This window comes from Chiloscyllium plagiosum, chromosome 15 (genome assembly GCF_004010195.1).
Source record: "Chiloscyllium plagiosum isolate BGI_BamShark_2017 chromosome 15, ASM401019v2, whole genome shotgun sequence".
NCBI classification, from domain to species: domain Eukaryota; kingdom Metazoa; phylum Chordata; class Chondrichthyes; order Orectolobiformes; family Hemiscylliidae; genus Chiloscyllium; species Chiloscyllium plagiosum.
Window position 1 is genome coordinate 32,611,672 of NC_057724.1, and position 27,675 is coordinate 32,639,346.

The window sequence follows — 27,675 nt, forward strand, 5'->3', positions numbered from 1 at the left end:
AGCCAAATCTCTTGTGTGGCAGCATCCCTAATTGCTCTCCAGTGTATTTCACAGAGTGGTTAAGAGTCAACCTCATTGCCGTGAGTCTGGAGTCCTGTGTAGACCAGACAATGTAAGGTTTCCTTCCCTAAAAAACATTAGTGAATCCAATTTTTTTTTAAACTACAATGGTTATACAGTCTCCAGTATACGAGCTCTTAATGCCATATTTTACTGAATTCAGACTTCACCATCTGCCAGGTACAATTCAACTCTACCCACCCAGTTGTTCTGGATTTCCTGTCCAATGACATTAGTACGATATCAATGTCTCTCCTTATGGAAAAGCAAGTTAGAAAGGAGGAACATGAACACTAAGATTGCGCATGCTATCAGCCGTTTGCTTTACCTTACCATTTCAACTCTGGTAGATCCAACTGAAGGTGGATTTACATTTTAATTTCCAACTTTTCCCTGTGGGGTTGAGCTACTGTACATTTATCATCTTCCTTAATAGGACAGTAAAGAACGAGAACCCAATTATGGCTGAGAATCCCTTGTTAACTAAAGGGTATTGTCTTAATTAATACAGAGCAGAGGTTAGGTGTTTTTCTGAGGATTAGTGGAATGTATAATATTCTAAAATTAGCAAGAGCATCCACCACCACACTGCTACACCTTCACCCATTTGATGTACTTTATAGAAAAACATTCCACTCTTTGAATCTCGTTTGATGCTGATGGGTTTTTTTTTCAATCATTTTTAAGGAGGAGGCTGTGCAATTGGTTTGAGATAGAGAAGTATCTAAAGAAAACTTTGCCATTTTTATAACCTTCAGGGTCACCTTCAAGTAATGTGATGATAAATGGCTGAGACATTGATGAAAGAAAAAAAATAAATGGTGCTCTGAAGACTGACCTTACTCGGTCAGTTAATTTATCATATTTCTAAAATACAAGCCAGCCTTAGGCACGAGATCTTATGAGAAGTTTCAGAATCACATAAGCAAAGTGTAATTAATTATGAAGATAAAATGATCACTTTTAAGCATGGAGGGGAAATTGTTATATTTATATCCTGTATATATCTTTTGCCCTCATTTTAATACACATTTCATTTTGCAGTGCAATCTTAATCTGAGATCAGAGTTCAAACCTAACTAATGTCAACAGCAGTTTTCATTTATATAGTGTCTCTGATGTAATAATGTGTCACAAAGCACAGCGTTAAATAGCACAGAAGCAAAGTCTTCAGTCCAACTTGTCCATGCCAACCAGACATCCCAAACTGACCTCATCCCATTTGCCATATCCCTCTAAAACCTTCCTATTCATATACCCATCCAGATGCCTTTTAAATGTTATAATCATACCAGCCTTCACCACTTCTTCTGGCAGCTCATTCCATACACTCATCACCCTGTGTGTGAAAAAGTTACCCTCAGATCCTTTTTAAATCTTTCCCCTCTCATCTTAAACCAATGCCCACTAGTTTTAGATTTCTTGGCTATTTACCCTATCCATGCCCTTCATGATTTTATAAACCACTCTAAAATCATCCCTCAGCCTCTGACACAACAGAGAATAAAGCCCCTGTCTATTCAGCCTTTCCATATAACTCAAACCCTCCACTTTGGGCAAAGTGTTTGTAAATCTTTTCTAAACCCTCTCAAGCTTAACAACATCTATCCTATAGAAGGTTGACCAGAATTGTATGTAATATTCTAAAAGTGGCCGAGCCAATGTCCAGTAGAGCCCCAACATGACTTCCGAATTTTTATACTCAATATCCTGACCAATGTAGGCATGCATGCAACATGTAATTTTTACTACCCTGTCTATCTGTGACTCCACTTTTAAGGAACTATACACCTTATCACTAGGTCTCTTTATTCAGCAACACTCCCCACGCCCCTTTCATTAACTGTTTAAGTCTTGTCTTGGTTTATCTTACCAAAATGCAACACCTCACACTTATCCAAATTAAACACCATCTGCCACTCCCCAGTCCAATGGCCCAATTGATCAAAGCCCTGTTGTACTCTAAGATAATCTTCTTCACTGTCCACTACACTAGCTATTTTGGTGTCATCTGCAAACTTGTTAACCTCTATATTCACAACCAAATAATTTATATAAATGGTGAAAAGCAGTGGGCCCAGCACTGATCCAAATAATGTATACAGTATAAATGATGAAAAATAGTAGGCCCAGCACTGATCCTTGTGGCACATGGCTAGTCACAGTCCAAATGGCAACCCTTTACCACCACCCTCTGTCTTCTACTTTCTAGCCAATTTTGTATCCAATTGGCTTGCTCCCCCAGATCCCTTGTCATCTAACCTTACTAGCCAGTTTACCATGCAGAGCCTTGTCAAATGCCTTGCTGAAATCCATATAGACAACACGTACCACTCTGCCTTCATCAATTTTCTTTCTCACCTCGTTAAAATTAGTGAGACATAATTTCCCATGAAGAAAGCCATGTCAACTATTCCTAATCAGTCCTTGCGTTTCTGAAATGCCTGTAAATCCAGTCCCTCAGAATCCCCTTACCCATTACTAATATAAGGCTTACTGGTCTATAGTTCTTACCTTTTCCTTACAGCCTTTCTTAAATAATAAGGAGGCCAGCCTCCAGTCTTCTGACATCTCAGCCATGGTTGTCGATACAAATATTTCAGCAAGGGGCCAACAATCTCATTCCTAGCTTCCCACAAAGTTCTGGAAAACACCCAATCAGTTCCCAGGCATTTAACCACTTTTTATATATTTTAAGATCTCCAGCACCAGAAAGATTTTTTAACCAAAGTTTCATGGAGTCACAAAGGATGACAGTTGTATAGATGGTCAAAGGCTTAGAAAATAAACTTGACTTTAAGCATTGTCTTAAATAAACAAAGCAGGGCAGAGATGTGGAGAAAGTGAGGACTGCAGATGCTGGAACTCAGAGTCAAAACGTATGGTGCTGGAAAAGCACAACAGGTCAGGCAACATCTGAGGAGTAGGAGAGTCCACATCTTGGGCATAAGCCCTTCATCAGGAATGTGGGAGGGGTCCAAGGGGGCAGAGAGATAAATGGGATGGGTGTGGGACTGGGAAGGCGATAGGTAGATGGAGGTAGGGGGTGATGGTGATAAGTCGGAGTGAAGGGTGGAGCGGATAGGTGGGAAGGAAAATGGGCAGGTAGGACAGATCAAGAGTGTGGTGCCGAGTTGGAAGGTTGGATTTTGTATAAGGTGGTAGGAGGGGAGATGAGGAAACTGGTGAAATCCACATTGATGCCATGTGGTTGGAGGGTCACAAGGCAGAAGATGAGCTGTTCTTCCCCCAGGCGTTGGATGGGTTGGATTTGCTGATGGAGGAGGCTCAGCATTTGCATGTCCTTGGGGGAGTGGGAGGGGGAGTGGAAGTGGTCGACCACAGGGCAGTAGGGTTGCTTGGTGCGTGTGTCTCAGAGTTTCCCTGAAACATTCCGCATATTGTATTCATTGGAGTTTAGAAGATTAAGGGGAGATCTAATAGAAACTTACAAGATAATACATGGCTTGGAGAGGGTGGATGCTAGGAAATTGATTCCGTTAGGTGAGGAGACTAGGACCCGTGGACACAGCCTTAGAATTAGAGGGGGTAAATTAAGCACAGAAATCGAATGGCCTTACTTCCGCTCCTATGTCTTATGGTCTTATATTAGCATCCATTCTCCCCAATGTAGAGGAGACCACATTGTGCTCTGAAATGTCTCCACCACTTACAGTTGGACCCCAAAAGAGATATTTCCCTCCCCACCCCTTTCTGTATTCTGCTGGGACCATTCCCTCCGCAACTCCCTTGTTAGTTCCCCACCCCCCACTACCCATCCTCCACTCCCGGCACCTTCCTTTACCGCCGCAACAGGTGTAAAATCTGGGCCCACACCTGTCCCCTCCCCTCCATCCAAGGTCCCAAAGGATCCTTCCACATCTGGCCGAGATTTACCTGCACATCCAAACACCTCCTCTGCTGTGTCCATTGCTCTCAATGTGGTCTCCTCCCAATTGGGGAGCCAGGACGCCAACGTATGGAATGTTTCAGAGAACATCTCCAGGACATTGACACCAAACAACCCCACCAAGCTGTGGCCGACCACTTCCACTCCCCCTCCCAATCCCCCCAAGTCCTGGGCCTCCTCTACTGCCAAATCGAAGCCACCCAATGCCTGGAGGAAGAACAGCTCATTTTCTGCCTTGGGACCCTTCAACCACATGGCATCAATGTCTATTTCACCAGTTTCCACATTTCCTCTCTCCCCACCTTATCCCAGATCCAACCCTCCAACTCAGCACCGCCCTCTTGTCCAAGTTCCTTCCTACCTATCACCATTAGCCCCCCCCCCCACCTTCATTTACCTATCGCCTTCCCAGCTACGTTTCCTCCAGCCCTGCCGCAACCTATTTATCTCTCAGCCCCCTTGGGCCCCTCCCACATTCCTGATGAAGAGCTATGCGCAAAACGTCAGATAGCTCCTTGGATGCTGCCTGACCTGCTGTGCTTTTCCAGAGCCACACTTTTTCACAGAAATGTGGAGATATTCAATGAGGAAATTCCAGAACTTAGGGCTTTGGAATCTGAAAACCAACTCATCAATAGTAAAGAAGTAAAATTGGGAATGCTTAAGAGTCAAGAATTTGAAGAACATAGCTATCTCTAGAAGATTGTAGGGCTGGTAGAGGAAGTCAAAGATATGGAGGAGATTTTAATTTGAAAGCTAAGGTTTACAAAGAGACCTGGCAGCTCTGATGCTCAGCACACCATCAAGAGATAGTGACACTGCTGAGGAAAACTCAGGGTGTCTCAAAATGGACCCACTCTGGTGGGTGTAAGTAGAACTTAAAACTTAGGGAAGTGTAAAGTTAAATAAACCACTGATAACAGGAAAATCACTTAGAGTCATAGAGATGTATAGCACTGAAACAGACCCTTCGGCCCAACTTGTCCGTGCAAGATATCCCAACACAATCTAGTCCCACCTGCCAGCACCCAGCCCATATCTCTCCAAACCCTTCCTATTCATATACCCATCCAAATGCCTCTTAAGTGTTGCAATTGTACCAGCCTCCACCATTTCCTTTGGCAGCTCATTCCCCATACATCTGTGTGTGAAAAAGTTTCCCCTTCGGTCTCTTTCCCCCTCTCACCCAAAACTTATGCCCTGTAGTCCAGGACTCCCCCTCCCCAGGGAAAAGATTTTGTCTATTTATCCTATCCATGCCCCTCATGATTTTATAAATCTCTATAAGGTCACCCCTCAGCCTCTGACACTCCAGGGAAAACAGCACCAGCCTATTCAACCTCTTCCTATAGTTTAAATCCTCCAATCTTTCAAGTCTCACAACATCTTTCTGATAGGAAGGAGACCAGAATTGCACACAATATTCCAACAGTGGCCTAACCAATGTCCTGTACAGCTGCAACATGACCTCACAACTCCTGTACTCAATAATCTGACCAATAACATATGTATACATGTGTGTGTATATATACATATGTATATGAACATATACACACACACACATACATAATACACACATATATACATATATATGTGTGTGTTTTGTGTGTGTGTGTGTATATATCTCATTGGTCATATATATATTATATATCAACTTTACTATCGCAATATGTCCCAAAAAAAGTCACAGGAACATTTTAAAGCAATATTCGACACTGAGCCATTTAAGGAGATGGAAAGGCAGATGGCTAAAACTTAGATACAGAGGTAGTTAACATAGAATCCCTACAGCGTGGAAACAGGCCATTCAACCCAACAAGATTACACTGACCCTTTGAAGAACACCCCACCCTATCCTTGCAACCGTGCACCTCCCATGGCTCATCCACCTAGTCTACACATCCCCTGTATACTATGGGCAATTTAGCATGGCGAATCCACCTAACCTGCACATCTTTGGACTGTGGAGGAAACCAGAGCACCCAGAGGAAATCCACATAGACACTGGGAGAACGTGCAAACTCCACACAATCGCCTGAGGCTGAAACCTGAACCCAGGTCCCTGGTGCTATGATGCAGCAGTGCTAACCACTGAGCCACCATGCTCCCCCAAATGTCACCCTACACCTAAATTACTCCTTCAACAGAAGAAAAAATGTACTGAAGCCAGAAGTCATAATAGGCACGAGTAACAAAATCAAGATATAGAGTCATAGAGTCATAGAGATGTACAGCATGGAAACAGACCCTTCGGTCCAACCCGTCCATGCCAACCATAATGATAGAAAACCAAACTTCAATTTGATAAAATAGCCAAGTCATTGCTAGACCTGATCATTAGAAAGTCAGAGGGTAAATGTTCAAGGCTCCCAACAAAAGTCCATCCACGTAGCAACTTGCAATATGTCTTGATTCTGTGTAGTGAATGTGAACAACCACATATAACACTGATTGATTGATTGATTGATTGATTGAAGACACCTACATACAACTGGAGAACTGTTCAATTACTACACAGTTGATCAGAAATATATGATCTCACACAAATACACAATATAGAATGACCATCAAATATTTTCAGAAATAAAATAAATGGAATTTTAGTTAAAAAAATATATAGAATGACCATCAATCCCAGAGGTACACTGGTCACCAACAACAGAAATGGATCAGCACCAACAATAATCACATGACACTCACATTCGCCATAGGAATGAAATTCTATTGGAATGAACAGATACCAGATGAACAGCCAATGGAACCTGCAGGCACACATTAGGAGACTTTCATGATTAAGACTATGTATGCAATTCATGTGAGAGACTGACAGAAATGGAATTGCCTAGAGTTAACAGACTTCTGTAATTAATTGTAATTTGCTTTGTATCATGTACATTGAGTAACTAATTAGCTTTATTACTGACATGTGTACCAAGGTACATTGAAAAGTGTCGTCTTATGTGATTTAAAGGCAGATTGTACTACACAAGAGCATCAGGGTGACAACAGAGTACAGGATACAATGTTACAGTTGCCAAGCCAGTGCAGAGAGAGATCAACATTAACATTTAAGACGTCCATTCAAAAGTCTGATAACAGTGGGGAAGAAGCTGTTCTTGAACCTGTTCATACACATATTCAAGTTTCTATGTCTTCTGCCGAACAGAAGACAGTGGAAGAGAGCCAGGTGGGAACGGTCTTTGATTACATTGGTTGCTTTCACAATGCAGTGAGACGTACTGATGAAGTCAGTGGTTGGGAGGCTGGTTTGTGTGATAGACTGGGCTAAGTTCATAACTCTCTGCAGTTTCTTTTGGTCTTGAGAAGACCAATTGCCATACCATGCTCTGGTGCATCCAGATAGGATGCTTTCTATGATGCATCTGTAAAACTTCGTAAGAGTCCTTGTGCACAGGCCGAATTTCCTGAGCCTCCTGAAGAAGTAGAAGCATGGTTATGCTTTCTTTGACTGTAGTGTCAACGTGGGTGGACCAGGACAGATAGTTGATGATAGTCTTTCCCAGGGACTTGTGCTCTCAACAATATCCATCTCAGCAACCTTGATGCAGACAGAGGTGTGCCCTCAACTCCACTTCTTGAAGTCAACGACCAGCTCCTCCATTTTGCTGACATTGATGAAGAGATTGTTGTCCTCACACCATGCCACTAAGCACTCTATCTCCAACCACAACGCCATAAACAAACACATAGATCTAGATACCATCTATCAACCCCTCAGAAAATGAACAGGAAATGACATCACCACAAACCCCAGGAACCCCATCCAGGACAAACATATAAATAGAAAGCAGGAGACAACAGCTTCGCTTCACTTGGAGGTCACCACTGATGATGTTACCTAGCCAGGTAATGAAACGTCTCGATATCAAACCTACAGCTCAGCGAGCAAACCTACACACTAAACCTCAACCTGAGATACAAACCTTGCAAAAAGTCTATCTGCTTCCTGTTCTCCGTCTCGTCTTTGTTTGAGATCCAACCTACACCAATTCAGAAGGAGTGCCCCAGAGCAGAAAGGTGAGGTGGAAAGGTAGAGATGTTTAGGGAGGGAATTCAACAGTTTATAATTGATGATGAAGGCACCGACTCACCAACACTGAAACAATTAATATTAGGCGTGTTCAAAAGACCAAAATTAGGTTAGCTTAGAAATTCCAGAGGGTTATAATTCTGAAGATTGCAGAAATAAAGAGGGCTGAGGTCAAGGACATATTTCAAAATAAGGCTGAAGACTTTCCTATTGTGCCCTTGTTTAATCTGGAGTAAAAGTAGTTCAAACTGGGAGATGGGTGAATGAAAGTTTGTGCAAGTAAGGTCACAGGAAATGGAGATTTGGATGAACCTGAATATGGAGTGGGTAAGAGTTGGGGCACTTTGGGGTATTTTGGAATAGTCAAGTCTGAAGTGAAGACTATGTAAAGGTGATTTCATCACTTGCAAGGATGTGGAGCTGTAAGCTGTGAAGGATCGTACAAGTATCAGTTCAGCTTGGCATTACCAATGGTTTATGCCCCATGAATGCTGAGTGATATTTTGAATTGGGTTTCTCACAATTTCTTCTTATCCTTCATGTTCCTTTTACTGACATGATAGTATGTTTCTTACTAAAGTATAACTCACTTTGTTGTAAAATGGAGATTTGAGTCATCCTGGAATTATCAAGCTCTGATGACTTCTGATAAATTCATTTGTCCAAAGCCAGCTTTGTCAGATCAAGATCTTTTATTTTATGATTCAAGATTTGACTGCCGTGTCTGTAAGCAAGTCACTGTCAAACCTTGTGTTTTTAATAGGCTGCGAAACAACTTTCTCATCAGCTTTCAGAGAAGCAAAAAGTGATGTTTTAAAGTTAATCTTATGTACATGAATTCTATTATTTTTATAATATGATTTTATTTGGAATTAAAACTTTATAAGAGTAGTAACCTATAGAGTTACCGTATTATTTCCTTTCTTTAATTTGAGTTACGTGATTGAAGGCCAAGCTTTCTCTGATGGGATAGAAAAGATGCAAAGGGAAAATCAGAAGACAATTCTTAATTGGGTCATTGTCCCATTATAAAGTGGGCCATTGCAGATAATAATCTGACAACCAGATTATAGTCGGAGATACAAAAGATGCAGGGTCAAGATAAACAAGAGAATTTATGAGAGTTGCTTGTTAAAAAAAGCAGTAGAAAATAAACTCCCACTCTCTATTTATAAACATGAAGAATAATGCTTAAATTATGAGTGAATGAAATTTGAACTAATCTTGTTCTTTAAAGTTTTGTTAGCTTTTTGAGCAATTCCAACATTTTTTGATACTTTAGATTTCCTTAATTGACCTGCTTTACTTCTTTACAAAACTGCTTCCGATTAGGGGAATTTATTGTGCAGGCCTGGCTCAAACCAGTGCTGTTTATAATGCAGTCATCTTTAACCATAAGACCATAAAATACAGGAGCAGAATTAGGTCATTCAGCTCGTCAGGTCTGCTCTGCCATTCCATTACAGCTGATGTGTTTCTCAATTCTATTCTCCAGCCTTCTCCCTGTAAATCTTGATCCCCTTAATAATGGAGAAGCTATCTATCTCTGTCTTAAGTATATTCCACAGCTCTCTGTGGTAATGATTTCCATAGATTAGCAACCCTCAGGCTGGAAGTATCCCTCCTCATTTCAGTTCTAAAGTGCCATTCCTGCTGTCTGAGGCCATGCCTTCAGGTACTAGTCTCTTCTGCCAGTGAAAATATGTCCATTCTATCCAGACCTCTCAATATTCTGTAGGTATCAGGCAGATCCTCCCTCATCCTTCTAAACTCTATCAAGTACACATAGTCCTCAACTACTCCTCATATGACAAGCCCTTCAGCCCCAGGATCATTCTTTTAAAACGCCTCTGGAACACCTCCAATGCCAGCACATACTTCCTTAGATATGGAGCCCAAACTTGCTCATAATATTCCAAATGTGTTCTGCTCAGAGCCTTATACAGCCTCAGTAATTAATCTGCTCTTGTATTCTAGCCCTCTTGAAATGAATTCCATTCCCTTCCTCACTGCCAACTGAATATACATGTTAACATTAAAGGAATCTTGAACTAGGACTCCTAAATCCCTTCGTGCTTCAGATTTCTGAAGCATTTCCCATTTAGAAAATAGTCTACACCTCTATTCTTCCTACCAAAGTGCATAACCTTGAACTCTCCCACATTGTATTCCATCTGTCACTCCTTTGACCACTCTCATAGCCTGTCCATGTCCTTCTGCAGTCTCTCTGTTTTGTTAACACTATCTGCCCTTCCACTTACCTTTGTGTCATCTGCAATATTGGCAACGATGCCCTTGTTCCTTCTTCCAGATCGTTAAAGTGAAAAGTTGTGGTCCCAACACTGACCTCTGCAGAACTTCATCTGTCATTGGCTGCCATCCTGACTAAAAACCTCATTAATCCCACTGTCTGACTTCTACCAGTCAGCCAATTGTCTATCCATGCCAGCACCTTGCCCTGTACACCATTGGCTCTTATTGTATTTAGCAGCCTCCTGTGCAGCACCTTGCCGAAGGCCTCCTGGAAATGCAAATAGATCCCATCCACTGGGTCTCCTTTGTCTAACTCACTTATAAATCTCCTAGAATTATTTGAGGATTTAATCAGGCATGATCTCTCCTTGACAAAGCTGTGCTGACTCAGCTCTATATTACTGTGCACTTCCAAGTGCTCTGCAATCTCACCATTCATAATGGAGGCAATATAGTGCCATAAACAGATGAAGTGGAGAAATGAAAGAAATTTGCAACTTTTCGACCAAGTGTAGCAAAAGGTAATTAGTAGCTTTATTGCCAATCTGTTCAATCTTATCTCACACAAATGTTCACTCAATGTGGGCGGCACGGTGGCCCAGTGGTTAGCACTGCTGCCTCACAGCGCCTGTAGACCCGGGTTCAATTCCCGACTCAGGCGACTGACTGTGTGGAGTTTGCACATTCTCCCCGTGTCTGCGTGGGTTTCCTCCGGGTGCTCCGGTTTCCTCCCACAGTCCAAAGATGTGCGGGTCAGGTGAATTGGCCATGCTAAATTGCCCGTAGTGTTAGGTTAAAGGGATAAAGGTAGGGGTATGGGTGGGTTGCGCTTCGGCGGGTCGGTGTGGACTTGTTGGGCCGAAGGGCCTGTTTCCACACTGTAAGTAATCTAATCTAATCTAATCTAATCAATGGTGGGACTGTCTCAATTTAGCATTATGGTTTGCTAAAGTAATATCATAAGTCACTCAACAAGAATGATTTCCAGGTATATAGGTTTTTTTTCTTATTTGTTCATGAGATACAGGTAGCAAAAGGTACAGGTAGACCAACTTTCATTGCTATCCCTAATTACTCAGATGGCAGTTAAGAGTCAACTACATTGTTATGGATCTTGGGCCATATATAGTCCATACCAGGTAATGTTGGCAGATTTCCTTTCCTAAAGATCATTAGTGAATAAGATGGGCTTTGTATAACAACCATCAACGAGCATGCGGCTAGTAATTCCAGAATATTATTTTGTCATATAATTCAAATTTCACTGTCAGCCACAGTGGGAATCAAACTCATCTTTCCAAAATATTAGTCTCGGATTCTGGATTATTCCCCTACTTCCCCTTACAGTTAAAGATCTGAAGGTGTGTCCCAAGAATATTACCACACATAATTTGACACTGAGACATGTAAAGAAATATTAAACAGGCCAAGTGCTTGGTAGGAAAGTTTTAAAGGTGGAGGGATTTAAGGTAGAAATTCCAGTGCTTCAGGCTTTGTCATGGCCACCAGTAGTGGAATAATTAAAATAGATGATGCACAAAAGCCTAGATCACAAAATATTAAACACACAAAGTGCTTTTCTAATTATTAATTCATTCTATTTTTTAAAAATCAGCACATCATAATGACATATATCAAAAAAAAGGTGCACACGTTCAGCAAATTCAGGTCCAATATCTAATTCTTCAGGTGGTCCATAATCTTCAAATCCAAGTGTAAAGATGCACAACCGTGATATGATTTCCATCTTGTGTTCACTTAATGTTGCCATGCAGAACAACACTATTAAATGGAGTAATGAGAAGAGGCAGAGCAGATAGGTAGTTAATCGTGTTAATAAAAGCCACCACTGTTATATTTTGGTTTGTCTGCAGCTGGTTCTACATCCCAAGAATCTAATGCTCTTTGCAAGAACCCTGCACCAAACTCGATATCCAAATTTTTGTCAAGAGCAGTTCTGTATGAAACCGGACTGGTAGGGGTTTCAAAAACACTTGAATGAGCTCTGCTAATATTAGCCCTTCCACACACATTCCCTTACACATATGATTAGAATAATTTGAAGTAGCGGAATGTAAAAGTGGAATTGAGAAATGCAAAGGGAACTGTAGACAAGCTTCTTTGGTATCGGTGGAAGTGATAGGAAAGCTAATGAAATCTGCATTGTAAAATATTAGCATGGATTTCAAAATGAATATCATGATTGACTAGCTTTTATGAAAAAAATTGATTAAGTGAAAGAAAGGGGAGAGAAATTGAATGTAACATGTGTAATATATTTTGATTTTCAAAAAACATTCAATAAGATTTAACACAGACATCTAATGACTAAATTTTGTGAGATGCGGAGTTTGAGCACAGATAGCAGAATAGGTAGCAAACTGACTAGAGGATAAAAAGCAAATAGTAGAACTTAAGGGTAGCCATTCAGACTGGTAAAGGTAAGTAAGTGGTATTGCACAGGAATTTGAGCCTGGACCATTGCTATTCACTATTTTCACAAATAACTTGGATTTGGACCTGAAAAGCACAATTTCAAATCTTGTGGTTAGCACCAAATTGTGGGATGCATTTTTACAAAAAGAAAACATACTGCGGATGCTGGAAGTCTGAAATAAGTGTAGCAAGTTCTGGAGAAACTCAGTAGGTGTGACAGCATCTATGGAAAAAGAAACAAAGTTCATATTTTGAGTCCAAACAGAATCATTGAATTCAAAACATTAACTCTGTTTTTGACTCCAAAAATGCTGCCATATCTGCTGAGTTTCCAGCACTTTCTAGTTCAATTACAACTTTTTTTTTGTTTGCTAATTGGATTTGGGTATTTCTGGCTGGACAACATTTATTATATATCTCTAATTTCCCTTGAGATGATGGTTTTGAATTGCCTTATTAAAGGATTATGGGGGAAAAGGCAGGAAAATGGAGTTGAGGATTAGGAGAATCAGTTGTGATCTCATTGAACAACAGAGCAGACTTGATGAGCTTAAGGGCCTAATTCAGCTTCTAAATCTTATGGTCTTGAGGTGGTGGTGCATTTCAGAAGGGAGAATAAGGAGAACATATACTGCTTGGAAAATAAAGGCTATTTTTTTCTTATGTCACGGAATGATGTGAGAATAGGCAGGAAAATTGGCAGAATCATATGAGATGAACAGTAAGGAGAATCCTGATGTTGACTGCAAAACATCCCATCTTCCAACAATATGTTGAACGGTGAGATGAGTAACCAAAGGCCTATTTGCATCCATTAGCTTGCACTAACATCTTAATATTATATAATATCACCTCATTGATATGCAGTTTCCTATTGGCCAGAGAGAAACCAGACAGCGACAATTCCTAATATGGAATTTGGAGTGGTTACCTCCAGCTCACTGCTTGATCCTCTGGCCCTCCATTTTGGACAGCAGTCACTAATATCTCACAAGCAGCAACTACATGCCACACTCCCAAGTCCCTGTTGGCAAAATGGGATGCCAATTTGCCTCTGTCTGACATGTCTTGACAGCAACTGTGAACACAACTCTAGAATCAGCTGCACTTGACTGGGTGCACAGCTGGGCTTCAAAGATGGTGCCAGTGCCAGGAATCCTGGGAGATCTTGGCAATTGCCAGTGGCAAGATACAACAACTGGACACCAGAAAATTATGCTGCATAGTTTGAGGTGAATTTAGAAAGATAGTGTGAGAAATCCCTTTCAGGCTTAATGAGGGAAAGCCTCCATGAAACTCACCAAAATTTAGCTGGTGTCTTGTAAATTCCAGCCCAACTAAATAGGCTAGAGGAGGAAAAGGAATTTATGGATATGTGGGGATCAGCGGCTTTGTAAAGACTCTGTGCTGTAGGATGCTGAAGGTTGGAAATAGTGTCAAGCACCTTGGCCTTTAAGCTTGACATTAAATGAATTTTGTCAATTGTCATAAAGCTGTTCCTTTTCTCAAGGATAATGTCTCCTTGGTTTTTTTTTCAGAGGGGTCATAAACCACTCAGGCTCTGAATCAACTGGTCTGGTACAGAGATGAAAGGCCTTTTTTTGTTTATATGCAAACGAATGAGACTTTAGGCCAAAGCTATGTTTTTAGAAGTAACCTGTAGAAGTCAAGAGGGTGTGGCCAGCTTTCTAGCTGAGTAGAACAGTTCAGAACTTTACTTAGGAGTTCAGCAGTGGGCTGTGTGGAAACAGGCTGCTGGAGACTCTCTCTCCTTCTGCCCTTCTAACTTTGACCTGTAAGTCTTTGTTTTATTTTTACAGTACTTAAGGGGTTTGCTTATTTGGACTATTCTGCATATTTGAACAGCATAATTAAGTCTAGTTTGGATAGACTGAGTTTTAGATAGAGTTGTACAACATGGAAACAGATCCTTCAGTCCAACTGAATTCTGTATGTCTTCTTTATTTTGTTCTTTGTGTTTCGTTCTGTAATTTTGTGAATAAATTTGTGTCTGTTTTAAAACCTGGCAGTCAACCTCGCTAACGTATTATGTACACAGTACACTTACCAAAACAAATTGCACAGTTATGGTCTGGGCAAGAATGTTTTAAGTGGTCTGGCTGAGTCCATGACACAATGTAAGCTGTAATTATAAGTGTTATTAAGCACATTTGGGTGCCATTTACTGCATTGAAATAAATCTGTTTAGTACTTATGCGATGATGAACTGTTATGTAATGTACCTTTTCAACTTTTATGAACACTGTCTCCAAAAAGTATACTGTGTCTTAGGCTGCTTATCAAGAAAAGTGGAGCAGTCTGAGACATGATTTTCTTTTGGAATCTAAAAGGCTAAGGCAATGCTTTTCAAAATAGAATAGAATCCTGTCAGTGTACAAGCAGGCCATTCGGTCCAACAGGTCCACACTAACTATATGAAGAGCATCATTGATACTTGATAAACTCCTTTACAATTGTGAAATTCACAAGATAGGTATGAAGAAAATGTGGCGAAAGTGAGGATTGCAGATGCTGGAGATCAGAGTCTAGATTAGAGTGGTGCTGGAAAAGCACAGCTGGTCAGGCAGCATCCCAGGAGCAGGAAAAAAAAAAATCGACATTTCAGGCAAAAGCCCTTCATCAAGAATGAAGCTGGGAGCCTCGGGGTGGAGAGATAAATGGGCCAAATTGTGAAAGAGTCTAAAACTAATCAATAATAAATCGATTCAGGAGAAAGTTCTTTATCTGGAAAGTGCTCAGGTTACCAGGATTAAAGTAAATCAAGATAAGCAAAGGAGGGAGTACAAAATAAGACAAATGGATAGGTGGAGACTCTGTGGGACATTGAAGTTAGCATAATACATTTGGGCCAAATGGTGCCGTGGACCTGATGTAACATGACGTTGGTTAAACTCATACCAAATCTGACTCACAGCCACCAATGTCATCGTTTCAAGGGTTCGTCGGCCAGTGGAAAGTACATCTTTTGAAATAATTAATAGTCACATGCCTCGGAAAATACTTTTTTTCCGGGGTAGTGGAGCGGATACAATTTGTCGTGGTTACACAATGAACTGACCAAGAAGACAAGGTCGGTGGCGAGGGATGTTCGCCAAGTGACACGTTCTCAGTCGCTACATGTACAGCGGAGCCGGGACCGACGCCCCGAACCCAACCTAGAGAGTTTATTAATCAAAAGACAAAACTCCAAACCAGCTCAGTTTGAGCTCTGCTACAAATCGGACACTGGTTTTCCTCTTCCGCTTGCTTTAATGTTCGGAAAGTCCCGGGGCATTTTCTGAAACCACAGAGATCATATCCGCCCAACTTTGTAGTCTGTGCAAATGTGTTCACGTGATGAAAAGTTACTCTTTAAAACAGCATGGAAGTTTTGTATCCAAATTATAAATAATAGGCAGTGTTTTGGAAAGTAGTGTTCTGAAAGTGATTGGCTGACTAACTGGCGTGAGATTTATTTATAATTCAGAATTTTTATTGTACAATGAAAATACGCGGAAGTTATGTTTAAATATGTGGATTTGCTGGTTTTTGTCTTAACATGAGATTTACAGAGTGGTAACATTGCCAGCCGGTCTGTACAACATTCTGCACCTGATGCTGAGTAAATTTCCTCGTGAAACTGAATCAAAGCCACTTCCTCTTTTTCAACAAATAGGTTGGAAGGTCGGTGATAGGACGGGAGTTGTTGGAAGAAACCGTCTAGAATGGAAGGTAAGACTATTCTACTGCCCCATTCCACACACAGCCTTGAACTGCAGCCGAGGCTTGACAAGGATCCTAAGATACACCAGGGGGACGCAAGCAAAGATATCACGACAGCTGAAGTCGTTTTTGGGTAAGTCATTAGATGGGTTGTTGACTTCAATCATAGAGCTGTTTTTTTTTGTCTGGTTCCCCGACCAAATAGGATGGGAATTCTAAAGTAGCTCCTGTGTAGGGACAGATTTGGTGCTGAGGTCTCCTGCAGTCGAATAGTGTCGAGACTCATGTGTGAGCACTGGTCGCCGGAGTGCGATGTAAGAAAATACTGAGACTTTAGCTCAGCAAGGGGTTAATATTCATTAGAGAAGAAAATAACTTGACAAAAAAAATGACGAGTAAAGTATATTAAGTATACTTAACAGCATTAAGAAAAATTGTGTTAAATAATTAAACCTCTCCATTAAATATTAAAGCCGGGGACTCTCCTGAAATGTGGTTCTGATAAAAAGGCGTTTTTAAAAGTTAAAAACAGCTGGAATAGCTCAGCAGGCCTGACAGCATCTGGGAAGCGAATTCAGAGTTAACGTTTCAGGTTGAGTGACTCATGGAACTACCGAGTTTGATGTCTCTCCACAGATACTGCCTGACCTGCTGAGCTTTTCCAGCAATTTCTGTTCTTCTTTCTGATTTACGGTATCTACAATTTTGGTTTTCATTTTTACAAGTGCTCCATGTATGTGTAGAAATGTCAGATCATTTTTGTTATGTACCTTAACTTAAAGTCAATGATTTTACTTAGTTGCATGATAACATGATCATCATGGAGAAGACTATATAGCCTATTTTCTTTTATTTTGATAACTCTTCCTGAAACAGCATGAAATACATCAAATTCCTGTGACTTCATCACACTTCAGGTATTAAAAGTATATTCTTCTTCTGAATAAAATTAGAGGGTCAGTAAAACCAGGATATGGGGATAGTCCTGCAAAATAAGATCAGTTCAGACATCTAATAAGAACAAACTGCCATTTCAGTGTCTGAAGATACCCAAACTGGTCTTTTGGGCATTTCTGGATTCCTAAACGATCACAAAGTTTCTTATGAGTAAGATTAAAATTTGCCAGAACTGTTAAGGTTGCCTATTATCTTCACAATTCTTTAATTTTAATGTCATATGTTTTATACAAAAAAACTAATCTGTTCTAAATTTTGATAATTGACCATATAATTTTTTTTTTAACTTTTGTCAGCTCTCATGGTATGTTTATGAAGGTGATTTTTAAAAGAAACTGTACATGTTAATTGTTATTTCTGTGCCTGGTGTGGGGGCCTATTGAATTTTCCCACTTGCTTTACTATGTTTTTTTAAGTTTCTTACCTTATTCAGAAGCTTCCCTTAGAAATCTAGTAATTAGCAGATATATTGCTTATAACCCATGGAAAAGGTGGCGTTGCTGACTTGCCTTTTTCAAATTTCCATGTTCTTCAACTCGAATGTTAGCATTGTTTCTTGTGGGGGGGAATGCTGGTAAAAGTGGAATCTTTGAATATTTTTAAGGTAGTGTGAATGGATTCTTGATGAGCAAGAGGGTGAAAGGTAGTGAGGAGATGGAAATGTGTGGTAATTAAATCAGCCATGATCCTATTTGAATGGGACAGCAGGCTCGATTGTCCATGTAGCCTACTCCTGTATTCATGTGTATCGGCAGATAACTAATATTAAAGGCCCAGTGTTTTAAAACAATTGCACACTCTGGTTGCTGAAGACTGACACAGTCATGCCATGGATTTGTTTTACGTGCAGCATGTGTGCTATTAAAAACATTCATCTACCCTGAAAATTAAATGACAAAATTTAAACTTGGATTCTAAACTTTGGAATTGTGGGGAGAGGGGTCAAGAGAGTCAGAAGCTTGGGCAAAGAGTGGTTTCCAATAGGCATTCTTCCTGCAAATAACCTGCTGTTGTTTGGTCACTAATTTCCTTAATCGTGGGAAATAGGGTTTTCTTAATTGGATGGAAAGGTCAACAATGGGCCTTTCTGCCTCAAACTCCATTTTGGTGGAAGTTCAAAGTTGTCAGGACTAATGTTCCCTACAGCTCTGCATAATTAAGTGCCCGTCCCAACTCCAAAATTGCCACCTTCAGGAGCAAAATATTTTGCCATTTAATTTTCAGGGCAGATGAATATTTTTAATAGCACACAGACTGCACGTAAAACATATCCATGGCATGACTATGTCAGTCTTTAACAACCAGAGTGTGCAATTGTTTTAAAGCACAGGACCAAAATAATAAGTAGGTAAGATCTTTCACCACAGTAACGGAGGTCCTTTTTAAAGTTTAAAAATCATACAACACTAAGTTATAGGCCGACAGGTTTATTTGGAAGCAGTAGCTTTTGACGTGCTGCTCCTTCATCAGGTGGTTGTGAAACAGGATCATCAGACAGGATTTATAGCAAAAGATTACAGTGTCATGCAAGTAAAATGATATATTTAATAAATCTAGATTGCTGTTAAGTCTTTCGTCTCGTGTGTGTGTCCGTCCCCCGCACAAGTATCACCCGACAGAGGCGTTCCCACGCGGTCAGGGGCATTCAACTTCGGATCTTCGGGTGACCAGCCTCCAAGGCGGATTTTGGGACAGATAACAATGCAAAGTGGCCAAGCAGGGGCTGATAGCCAAGTTCAGTACCCATGAGGATGGCCTCAACTGGGACCTTGGGTTCATGTGACACTGTAGGTGACCTCGCGTGTGCGCACACACTCAGTTACATACTCACACACTCATGCCGACCCTTTTCATACACATGCATTCTCACATTAACAAACACAATCCATACTCACAGCTACCCATGCACCCTCTCTCCGATTTATGCCCCATCATACTTGCACGCGCACACACATACCAAGCTTGCTCACATGCACTCATGCTCTATGTCTCCGTCCTGCACATGTACGTGCACATACATACACACACACACACCCATACATAAAAGTCTATGGGGTGCATTTGTATTTGCAGATACATTCTATTTTGCTCAAAAAATGCACATCCTGTAGACAGTCAGTGCAGATAGTCAATCCATATATTATTTTGTAAATTACACTTTGGAAATAGAACCCATCTGACTCAAGATTGGGATAAAGACAGAGCTGAGATGTCACTTTCTCAAGATAACAAAATTTTATATTTAAAAATGTGACTTAAAAGAAGTTCCGGGATTCACATTAATGTACCAAAACCCGCAACCCATTCTAAAAGATGAAAGACTTAACAATTTTTAGGTTTGTTAAACATATCATTTTACTTGCATGACACTAATCTTTTGCTATAAATTCTGTGTCTTATGATCCTGCTTCACAACCACCTGATGAAGGAGCAGCACTTTGAAAGCTAGTGCTTCCAAATAAACCTGTTGGACTATAACCTGGTAAAAACAAGGACTGCAGATGCTGGAAACCAGAGTCTAGATTAGAGTGGTGTTGGAAAAGCACAGCAGGTCAGGCAGCATCTGAGGAGCAGTTGTGATTTTTAACTTTGTCCACCTCAGTCCAACACCAGCTCCTCCACATCATGGTCCTTTAAGGAATATCAAAAAAAAAACCTATAAAAATGCTGGGAAACTTTAAGTTGATTTAAAAACAGGGAAAAGTGTTCAGTATCCATTTTTAAATTATTCTATTTCATGCCATTGGTTCTTTCGTAATGATTGTGAAGTGGTAGTATAGTGATCATTTTTTTTTGTTGTACTGAATGAGCTCTAGTAGTTAACCTTTGGCTCATTAGTCATTATGTAGGTCAATATTTTGACATCAAGCTTTGTGAAATAAGTAGTAAAATTTTAATTTGTTTGCAGGATATTCATCTCTGCTACTTAGAACAAGTTCATCTTTGTTCAAAATGACCAAGTTCATATCTTTTAAGATATTGCTTTGGAAATGTCAACTTCAATAACGTGAGTGTTGGTTGGCTGTCAGGAGACAGTAGAATGAAAATTAGGAATTGAGTTGTGGTTTGTGGTTGAGACTTCTGAACCTACAGCAACTTAAGCATGTAGGAGTGGTTCCTAGCAGTACACCTCAAAGGCTTGACTCAAATCTTCAAGCTCTGCTCCCCAATTTTAGACTCTGGAATTAGCAGAAAAGGCTTATTTCTACCTATAATATCAGTCTCCCTTTAAAATCTTGAAAACCTTGCACACTGGTTTGGGAACTGCATTTGACCCTAGCAATAAGTTCCCCACCTAAAATGAAAATTCCTCTTCTCGGCATCATTACTAAATCCACACTGCACTTCCTTAGAGGCATGGTAGACAGTAATGATTGTGAAGTGGTAGTATAGTGTATCATATTATTTTTTTGTTGTACCAGTCCAGCTGTCTATCCAGGATTTTGAAGAGCTCTAATGTAACTTCATCCCTATACAGCAGAAAATATAACTGGCAATGTGGAGCAATCAAAATCAGGGAGGCACAGAGGAAAATATCAGAAGGTGCATTATTTTGTTTTTTGGCGGCTTGTAGTAACAGAAGGTTACAAAGATAAGGATGTGTGTGACCAATTTTTGTAAACCTACTTCTTTCCAATGGTTTGCCTGTGATCTTGCTGCTATTTAAAATTCTTCAACTGGCAGTTTCTGAAAGTTGAACTTTATTTGAGTGAACAATAAAATGAACATTTTGTCCTTTCGATACCTCTAATTCTAGCCTTGGCTTTTATCCTCTGGGTAATTTCTAAACTTTGTATTGTAGAATGTTCAACAGAAATCTCAAAGGAGTTTTAACCTTCTTTCTCTCATGCAAACAAATGGATATGCATGGTGAAATGGATACATTGTTTTGGTATTTTTAAAAATATAATTGTTCTATGAAGCATTGCTGCACAAAAGTTAAACTTATTTGAGTATTAAGATTTGAAATGTAAAAATTGCAGTTGCATATTTCAAAATTAGTTGTGAATGGCATACCTTTGGACAAAAGACATCCTGTCAAGCTGATGTCTTCAAGAAAAAAAAACCTCAATTAAGACACTATAAGATGGAAAGTATACATGAGAAATTTTAATTAAAACTTTGAGAAGCATACTTTTTGACCCATATTTTAGGAATTTTTTTCACAGTATTACTTGTAGATTATCCAGAATTGTTTTGAGCAACTTATGGAATCCTATTTGTCAGATGGTACAGTAATAAGAACATAAGGAACAGGAGTAGGCCATCTGGCCATCAAGACTGCTCTGCTATTCAATAAGGTCTTGGCTGATGTTTTCATAGACTCAGCTCCACTTAGTAACAAGCTATTTCACAGAATTTTCACACCCCTTAAGCAGAAAAGGCCAGATGTGGGATGGTACATTACGTTTGTACAGTCAACCTGTGGGCTGCTGTGTCAGCAGCACTCCAGTCCCAAGCCAATTTCCTGGAGGCTGTCTCAAATGAGCCAGCTCTCTTGAACTGAATCCTGGGAGCAGATCAAGGGAGTCAGTCCTCCAGACAAGCTTGGAGGATATCTTCAGCTGCCTAATGACAGCTGTGAACACAAGATATTTTTGAGGGGCTCCATTGTCTGGCAGCTGTGATCACTTTGGACCTGAGACATTTTAAATGCTCTGTGTGACTGAAACTGGAGGCCAACTCTATCTCTCTTTATGAAATAGCATCGAATGTAGAACAAGCAGCCCACAGGTTGACTGTACAAACGTAATGTACCATCCCACATCTGTCCTTTTCTGCTTAAGGGGTGTGAAAATTCTGTGAAATAGCTTGTTACTAAATGGTGTTGAGTCCATGAAAACATCAGCCAAGACCATATCAAATAGCAGAGCAGTCTTGATGGGTCAGATGGCCTACTCCTGTTTCTTATGTTCTTATTACTGTACCATCTGACAAATAGGGCTCAAAACAATTCTGGATAATTTATAAGTAATGCTGTGGAGAAAAAAATCCTAAAATATAGGTCAAACAAAAGTATGCTTCTTGCAAAGTTTTCATTAAATTTCTCATGTATACTTCCCATCTTCTAATGTCTGAGTTTTTTTTTCTTGAAGACAAGCAAGATTGGCATACCAGTCAATCAGAATTTTGAAATGTGCAATTGCGATTTAAATAGAATTTTTGTATTTTCAAATCTCAATACAGTTAAATAAGCTCTACTAATGCAATAGTTTATTTAACTTTTGTGCAGCAATACTTACTTTTTAAATAAAACTATTATCAAAATGGTGTCCATTTCACCATGCATATCCATTTCTTTGCAATGAGAGCGGATTTAAAACCCCTGAGATTTGTGTATTGTACAATACAAAGCTTTAGAAATTTACCAGAAGATAAAAGCCAAAACTACAATTGGAGGTATCGAAAGAACAAAATGTTCACTTTTTTATTAATTTGCCTGACATGTTGGATCTGCTATTAAGAAAGTTTGGTCTAAATTTGATAAGTGTGTATGTATACATAGTTTTAAGAAAAAGTTAGTTATGATTCTGCTTTTACTGGTCTTCCTGGAGACATTTGTTAGACTTTCTTGTTGGTTTGACTTAACCAGATCTGAACAAAATGGTAGACCTGATGTTCATAGGTTTGTCTGAAAGCTTTTTATCTTAATGGAGACTTCTCTGGAAAATTCCAGCATAATTAAAAGGTCAAATTGTCATAATCCCACCAGACCATAGAGCTATTCTCTCTTATGTAGCAGTAACTGGCTGTGGTTTAACCTGAGGGTCACCATGCTATGCTGAAGAGATTGAGGAGAGTCCTTCATGGTAACCTCAGCCAATGCAGAAATTGAGCCCTACTGTTAGCATCATTCTATATTGCAATTAAGGGTTAAATACAGGGGGAATGAAATGGTTAAAAGAGAATGGAATCTTCATATCTAGCAGCCAAGTAGTTTTTATCAATGTGCAAAGTCTTGCCCAGAACATTGTATTCACATTAACACGACTTTGGTTATGCTTTTATATTGCGCTTCACCATTGAAAGTGCTTTGTCAACATTTCAATTTTACTGTCAACTGCCATATGCGGACAGACTCTGATCACCTAGAGGCATAGAGTAGTATTGTATGGAAACAGGACCTTCAGCCCAAAGTGGTCCATGCTGACCATGGTCCCTTCTCAGCTAGTTCCAACTGCCCACATTTGCTCCATGTCACCTCTAAACCCTTCCTATCCAAATATTTGTTTTAAAGTTGCTATTGTACCTGCCTCACTACTTTCTCTAGCAGCCCACTTCAAATGTGCACCTCTCTACATGAAGAATTTGCTCCTCAGGTCCTTCTTAAATATTTCCCCTCTCACCTTAAACCTAATGTCCTCTGGTTTTCAATTCCCCATGTCTGTATACATTCATCCTATCTATGCCCCTTATGATTTTATACACCTTTATTAAGGTCACCCCTCACCCTCCTAGGTTCCAAGGAATAAAGTCCTATCCTGGCCAACCTGTCCCTAAAACACAGGCCTAATAGTCCTGGCAACATCCTTGTAAATCAACAGGGTGACCAAAACTGTATACACCACTCCAGGTGTGGCTCCATTAATGACTTATATAACTGTAACATAACATCCCAACTCCTTTACTCAATGCCTGCCCCAATGAAGGCCAGCATGCTAACTGCCTTCTTCACCACCCTGGCTACCTGTGACGCTGCTTTCAAAGAATTATGTACTTGTACTCTTAGGTTCCTCTGTTCCACAAGACTTCTCCGGACCTTACCATTTACTGTATAAGTCCTACTTTGGTTTAACTTTCCAAACTGCAACACCTTTCACTCTTCTGTATTTGAATTGCATTTGCCAGTCCTCCGCTTACTTCCCCATCTGATCAAGATCCCTTCATAATTTTTGAAACCTTCCTCCCTATCAACAATACCTCCTAATTTTGTATCATGGTTGGTTTGGTATCTTTATTGCTTATCTTTTAAGCATCACTGTCACTTTTTTATAAAAACAAATTATGTTTCCTAACACACATGCTTCAATTCAATCTCTGGATGGTAATTTGTCTGGAGGAACTAGTGTTGAAAACTTCTAATGCAATGCATTACTGAGATTAAATAGCTTGGCATAGTTATAACAAGAATTAAACTGCTTTTGCATAGGTCTTCATATTAAATTGTAAGGATAATTTCTTCTTAGGAAGAAAATAACACTAGTAGCTCAATTGGAATTTGTGCATTGCACTAAAGTGAATAAATTTGGATTTTTTTGCACAGGAAAGGGCTGTATGTGGTGTGGAAGATGACTGGAAATTTACTACTGTATTAATTCACTGTGAGCTCTTGATGATAATATGACTAAAGGTTCATATATTTTGCAGACTATCACCATTTACTAAATTGGAGCAAGTTGCAGCAAGAAATTAGGTGATTACTAATGTAATTGCAGAAGTTTATCATGTCAACCACTAAATTCTCTTTTATTAAACATTAAAGAAATATAACTATGCAAAAACCACAAGAAAACAGCTATTGTACTGCAGCTGTTGTAACATGGGATGTGACACACTTTTATGTTGTGGGAGCTAATATGATAGCACTTTTAAGTTTTTAAGAAATGTTTTCCTTAGATGGCAGTGCCTAAATTTCCCTGAGGTTTTAAGATATCCCTTTTTAACTAACTGTATTAACCGCTGCAGTTTATAACTTAAATGTTTCAGGTCAAAATTTATCAGCTTCCAAACTGCACTGAAAGGAACAAATAGAAACCGCAGTGAACGATCAGAAAATAACGAAAAAAAAAATGAATAGTTCGTTAGAATAATTTGTAGGTGAAATGTGGCTCACTGCCATGAAATGAGCATTGCAGCTTATGGCCATTAGACTTGAGGAACATGTGATTTATAGAATAATTGTTTTTTCCCTGCCATCATTTAAGTGGAAATAATGTATTCTGTATTGCAGAATTCTGCAGTCTGGTATGATTGTTTCCAGTTCTTTCATGTTTCATTTCACTTCATAACTTGGCATGCTCCCAACAATAAAACAAATGGTTTGTCCATAATGACTTGTTATTATATTGTCAAAAAAAGGAGTTAACAGAAAACTATCTTGGGAATCCAGTGTTTCTGTGCTTAATGTTTTATCATGCTGTACTTTGAGATCAGATTTATGACAACTTACTTAACAAGGATTGTGATATTAAAAAGGACAGGAAATTCTCTTTTTTCGCTTTTTATGCGGCACGGTGGCACAGTGGTTAGCACTGCTGCCTCACAGTACCAGAGACCCGGATTCAATTCCTGACTGTGTGTGGAGTTTGCATGTTCTCCCAATGTCTGTGTGGGTTTCCTCCGGGTGCTCCGGTTTCCTCCCACAGTCCAAAAATGTGCAGGTTAGGTGAATTGGCCTGGCTAAATTGCCCGTAGTGTTAGGTGAAGGGGTAAATGTAGGGGAATGGGTCTGGGTGGGTTGCTCTTTGGAGGGTCAGTGTGGACTTGTTGGACCGAAGGGCCTGTTTCCACACTAAGTAATCTAATCTAAAGTCAGAGCTTCTCAAGCTATGGAACTTTGGCTGCATGTGGACAGCCATAGGACCCCATTAATCCTTTATTATTCTCAATTGGTGGGTGTGACCTAACGGACAAGTCTTGGGGCCTGTTTCTACTGCAACAAAGCCAGTGAATGGGTATAGTTGTGCTTTTTAAATAAACCCTGCAGTTTAAACCATTTGCAGTAGGCTTAATATGTTGATGCTTACTCACATCAAAAACAAATGGCTTGCGATGAAGTTACACCTGTGCCCACCTGTACTGAGGAGCTGAAACAAACCCCCACCTCCGTCAGCCCTCCAAGACTCAAGTCTGTGGTTTTGAAATGGGCTAACACTAGTAGGAGAAATAAATATTAGCCAGTATCTCTGGGATAATCTCTCATCATCTTTGAGATGATGGTAGAATTTTAATATCCAACTGAATGGGAAGATGGGCCCTTGGGTTAACATCTCACCAGCACAAGACTCAGTGTGGTACTAGAAAAGCACAGCAGGTCAGGCAGCATCTAAGGAGCAGGAGAGTCGACATATCAGGCAAAAGTCCCTCATCATGAAGGGCTTTTGCCCGAAATGTCGACACTCTATTGCTCCTTGGATGCAGCCTGACCTGCTGTGCTTTTCGAGCACACCTTTTTTTTTTTTTCAACTGACTCGCCAGCATCTGCAGTCTTCACTTTCTCCATCTTGCCCTGAGTTGTCTTTGATCCTTGTTGTGGCACTTACACCTAGACCTTCTCAGTCAGAAGCAAAAGTAGCCTTAAGCTAAGCTACAACTGAGGGCTTGTTGTAGTCCCCAGTCATTTGAGAATAAATGAGCTCTTTTTAACATTTTCAGAAAGCCCATCTATCTTCTACAGTCAAAAAAATGGGGTGCTGGAAAAGCACAGGTCAGGCAACATCTGAGGACCAGAAGAATTGACATTTCATGCATCAGCTCTTAATGAGGAATGTGGAGGGGATTCTGGGGGAGGAAGGGGTTTGAGAGAAAAAATAAGGGGGTGGGTGGCAAACGTAGCTGGGAAGGCGATAGGTAGGTGCAGGTGGGGTTGACAGTGATAGATCGGAAGGGAGGGTGGAGCAGATAGGTGGGAAGGAAGATGGATAGGTCAAGAAGGTGGTGTTCATACATCATTGTGCTTAGGAGCAATAACACCAAGGAGAGTGACCACTTATGTAAAACTATAGCACTGACTGGCTGCTTGGGATACTGGCCTCAGGACCATGCATCACTATACCAATTCTTATTGCCTGAAATAACATCAACCTGTTTCTACAAGTAGCAGTGCCAAATCCCCACCCCACCATTGCAGTTAAGTCACCATCTGCGTCACTAACCTGTGGGACTTTGACTCCTGTTAATGATTTAACTGCAGGTTCACCAGCTACACCAGACACTGACACTTCACAGCATCTGATGTGCCATCTTGACCTGCTTTCTTATGTCAGTCACCACTGCAAGTTTGAGGTCTGAATGGTATGTCATGTGGTGATCCTTGTAACAAGTACCACAAAGATTGAGATATTGCTTATGGTAGATATCTTGGAGCTTATGAACTTCTGCTACAAAATAACAGATTTTGAGAAAATCTGTAATTTCTGTACACCGCTAGTAGTAAGGGATGGGGTGGATTAAAGGCATTGTCATGTCAATTAACCATGATTCTAGTGAATGAGGGAGGGGGAAACTGACTCAACAGACAGGGGGAATATGATTCGAGATGTATAAAATTTGAGGGGCATGGACA

General features: G+C 40.1%; 1 protein-coding gene across 1 annotated transcript in view; it reads left to right on the top strand.

Annotated features, from left to right (window-relative positions):
- Positions 1–15,807: 15,807 nt before the first annotated feature.
- LOC122557548 overlaps positions 15,808–27,675 on the top strand; it is a 33,124-nt gene continuing 21,256 nt past the window's right edge. The window contains exons 1-2 of the mRNA XM_043705295.1: positions 15,808–16,175; positions 16,387–16,566. Coding sequence (XP_043561230.1) covers positions 16,436–16,566 — 131 coding nt within the window. The 5' untranslated portion in view covers positions 15,808–16,175; positions 16,387–16,435. The remainder of the gene's footprint in view (positions 16,176–16,386; positions 16,567–27,675) is intronic.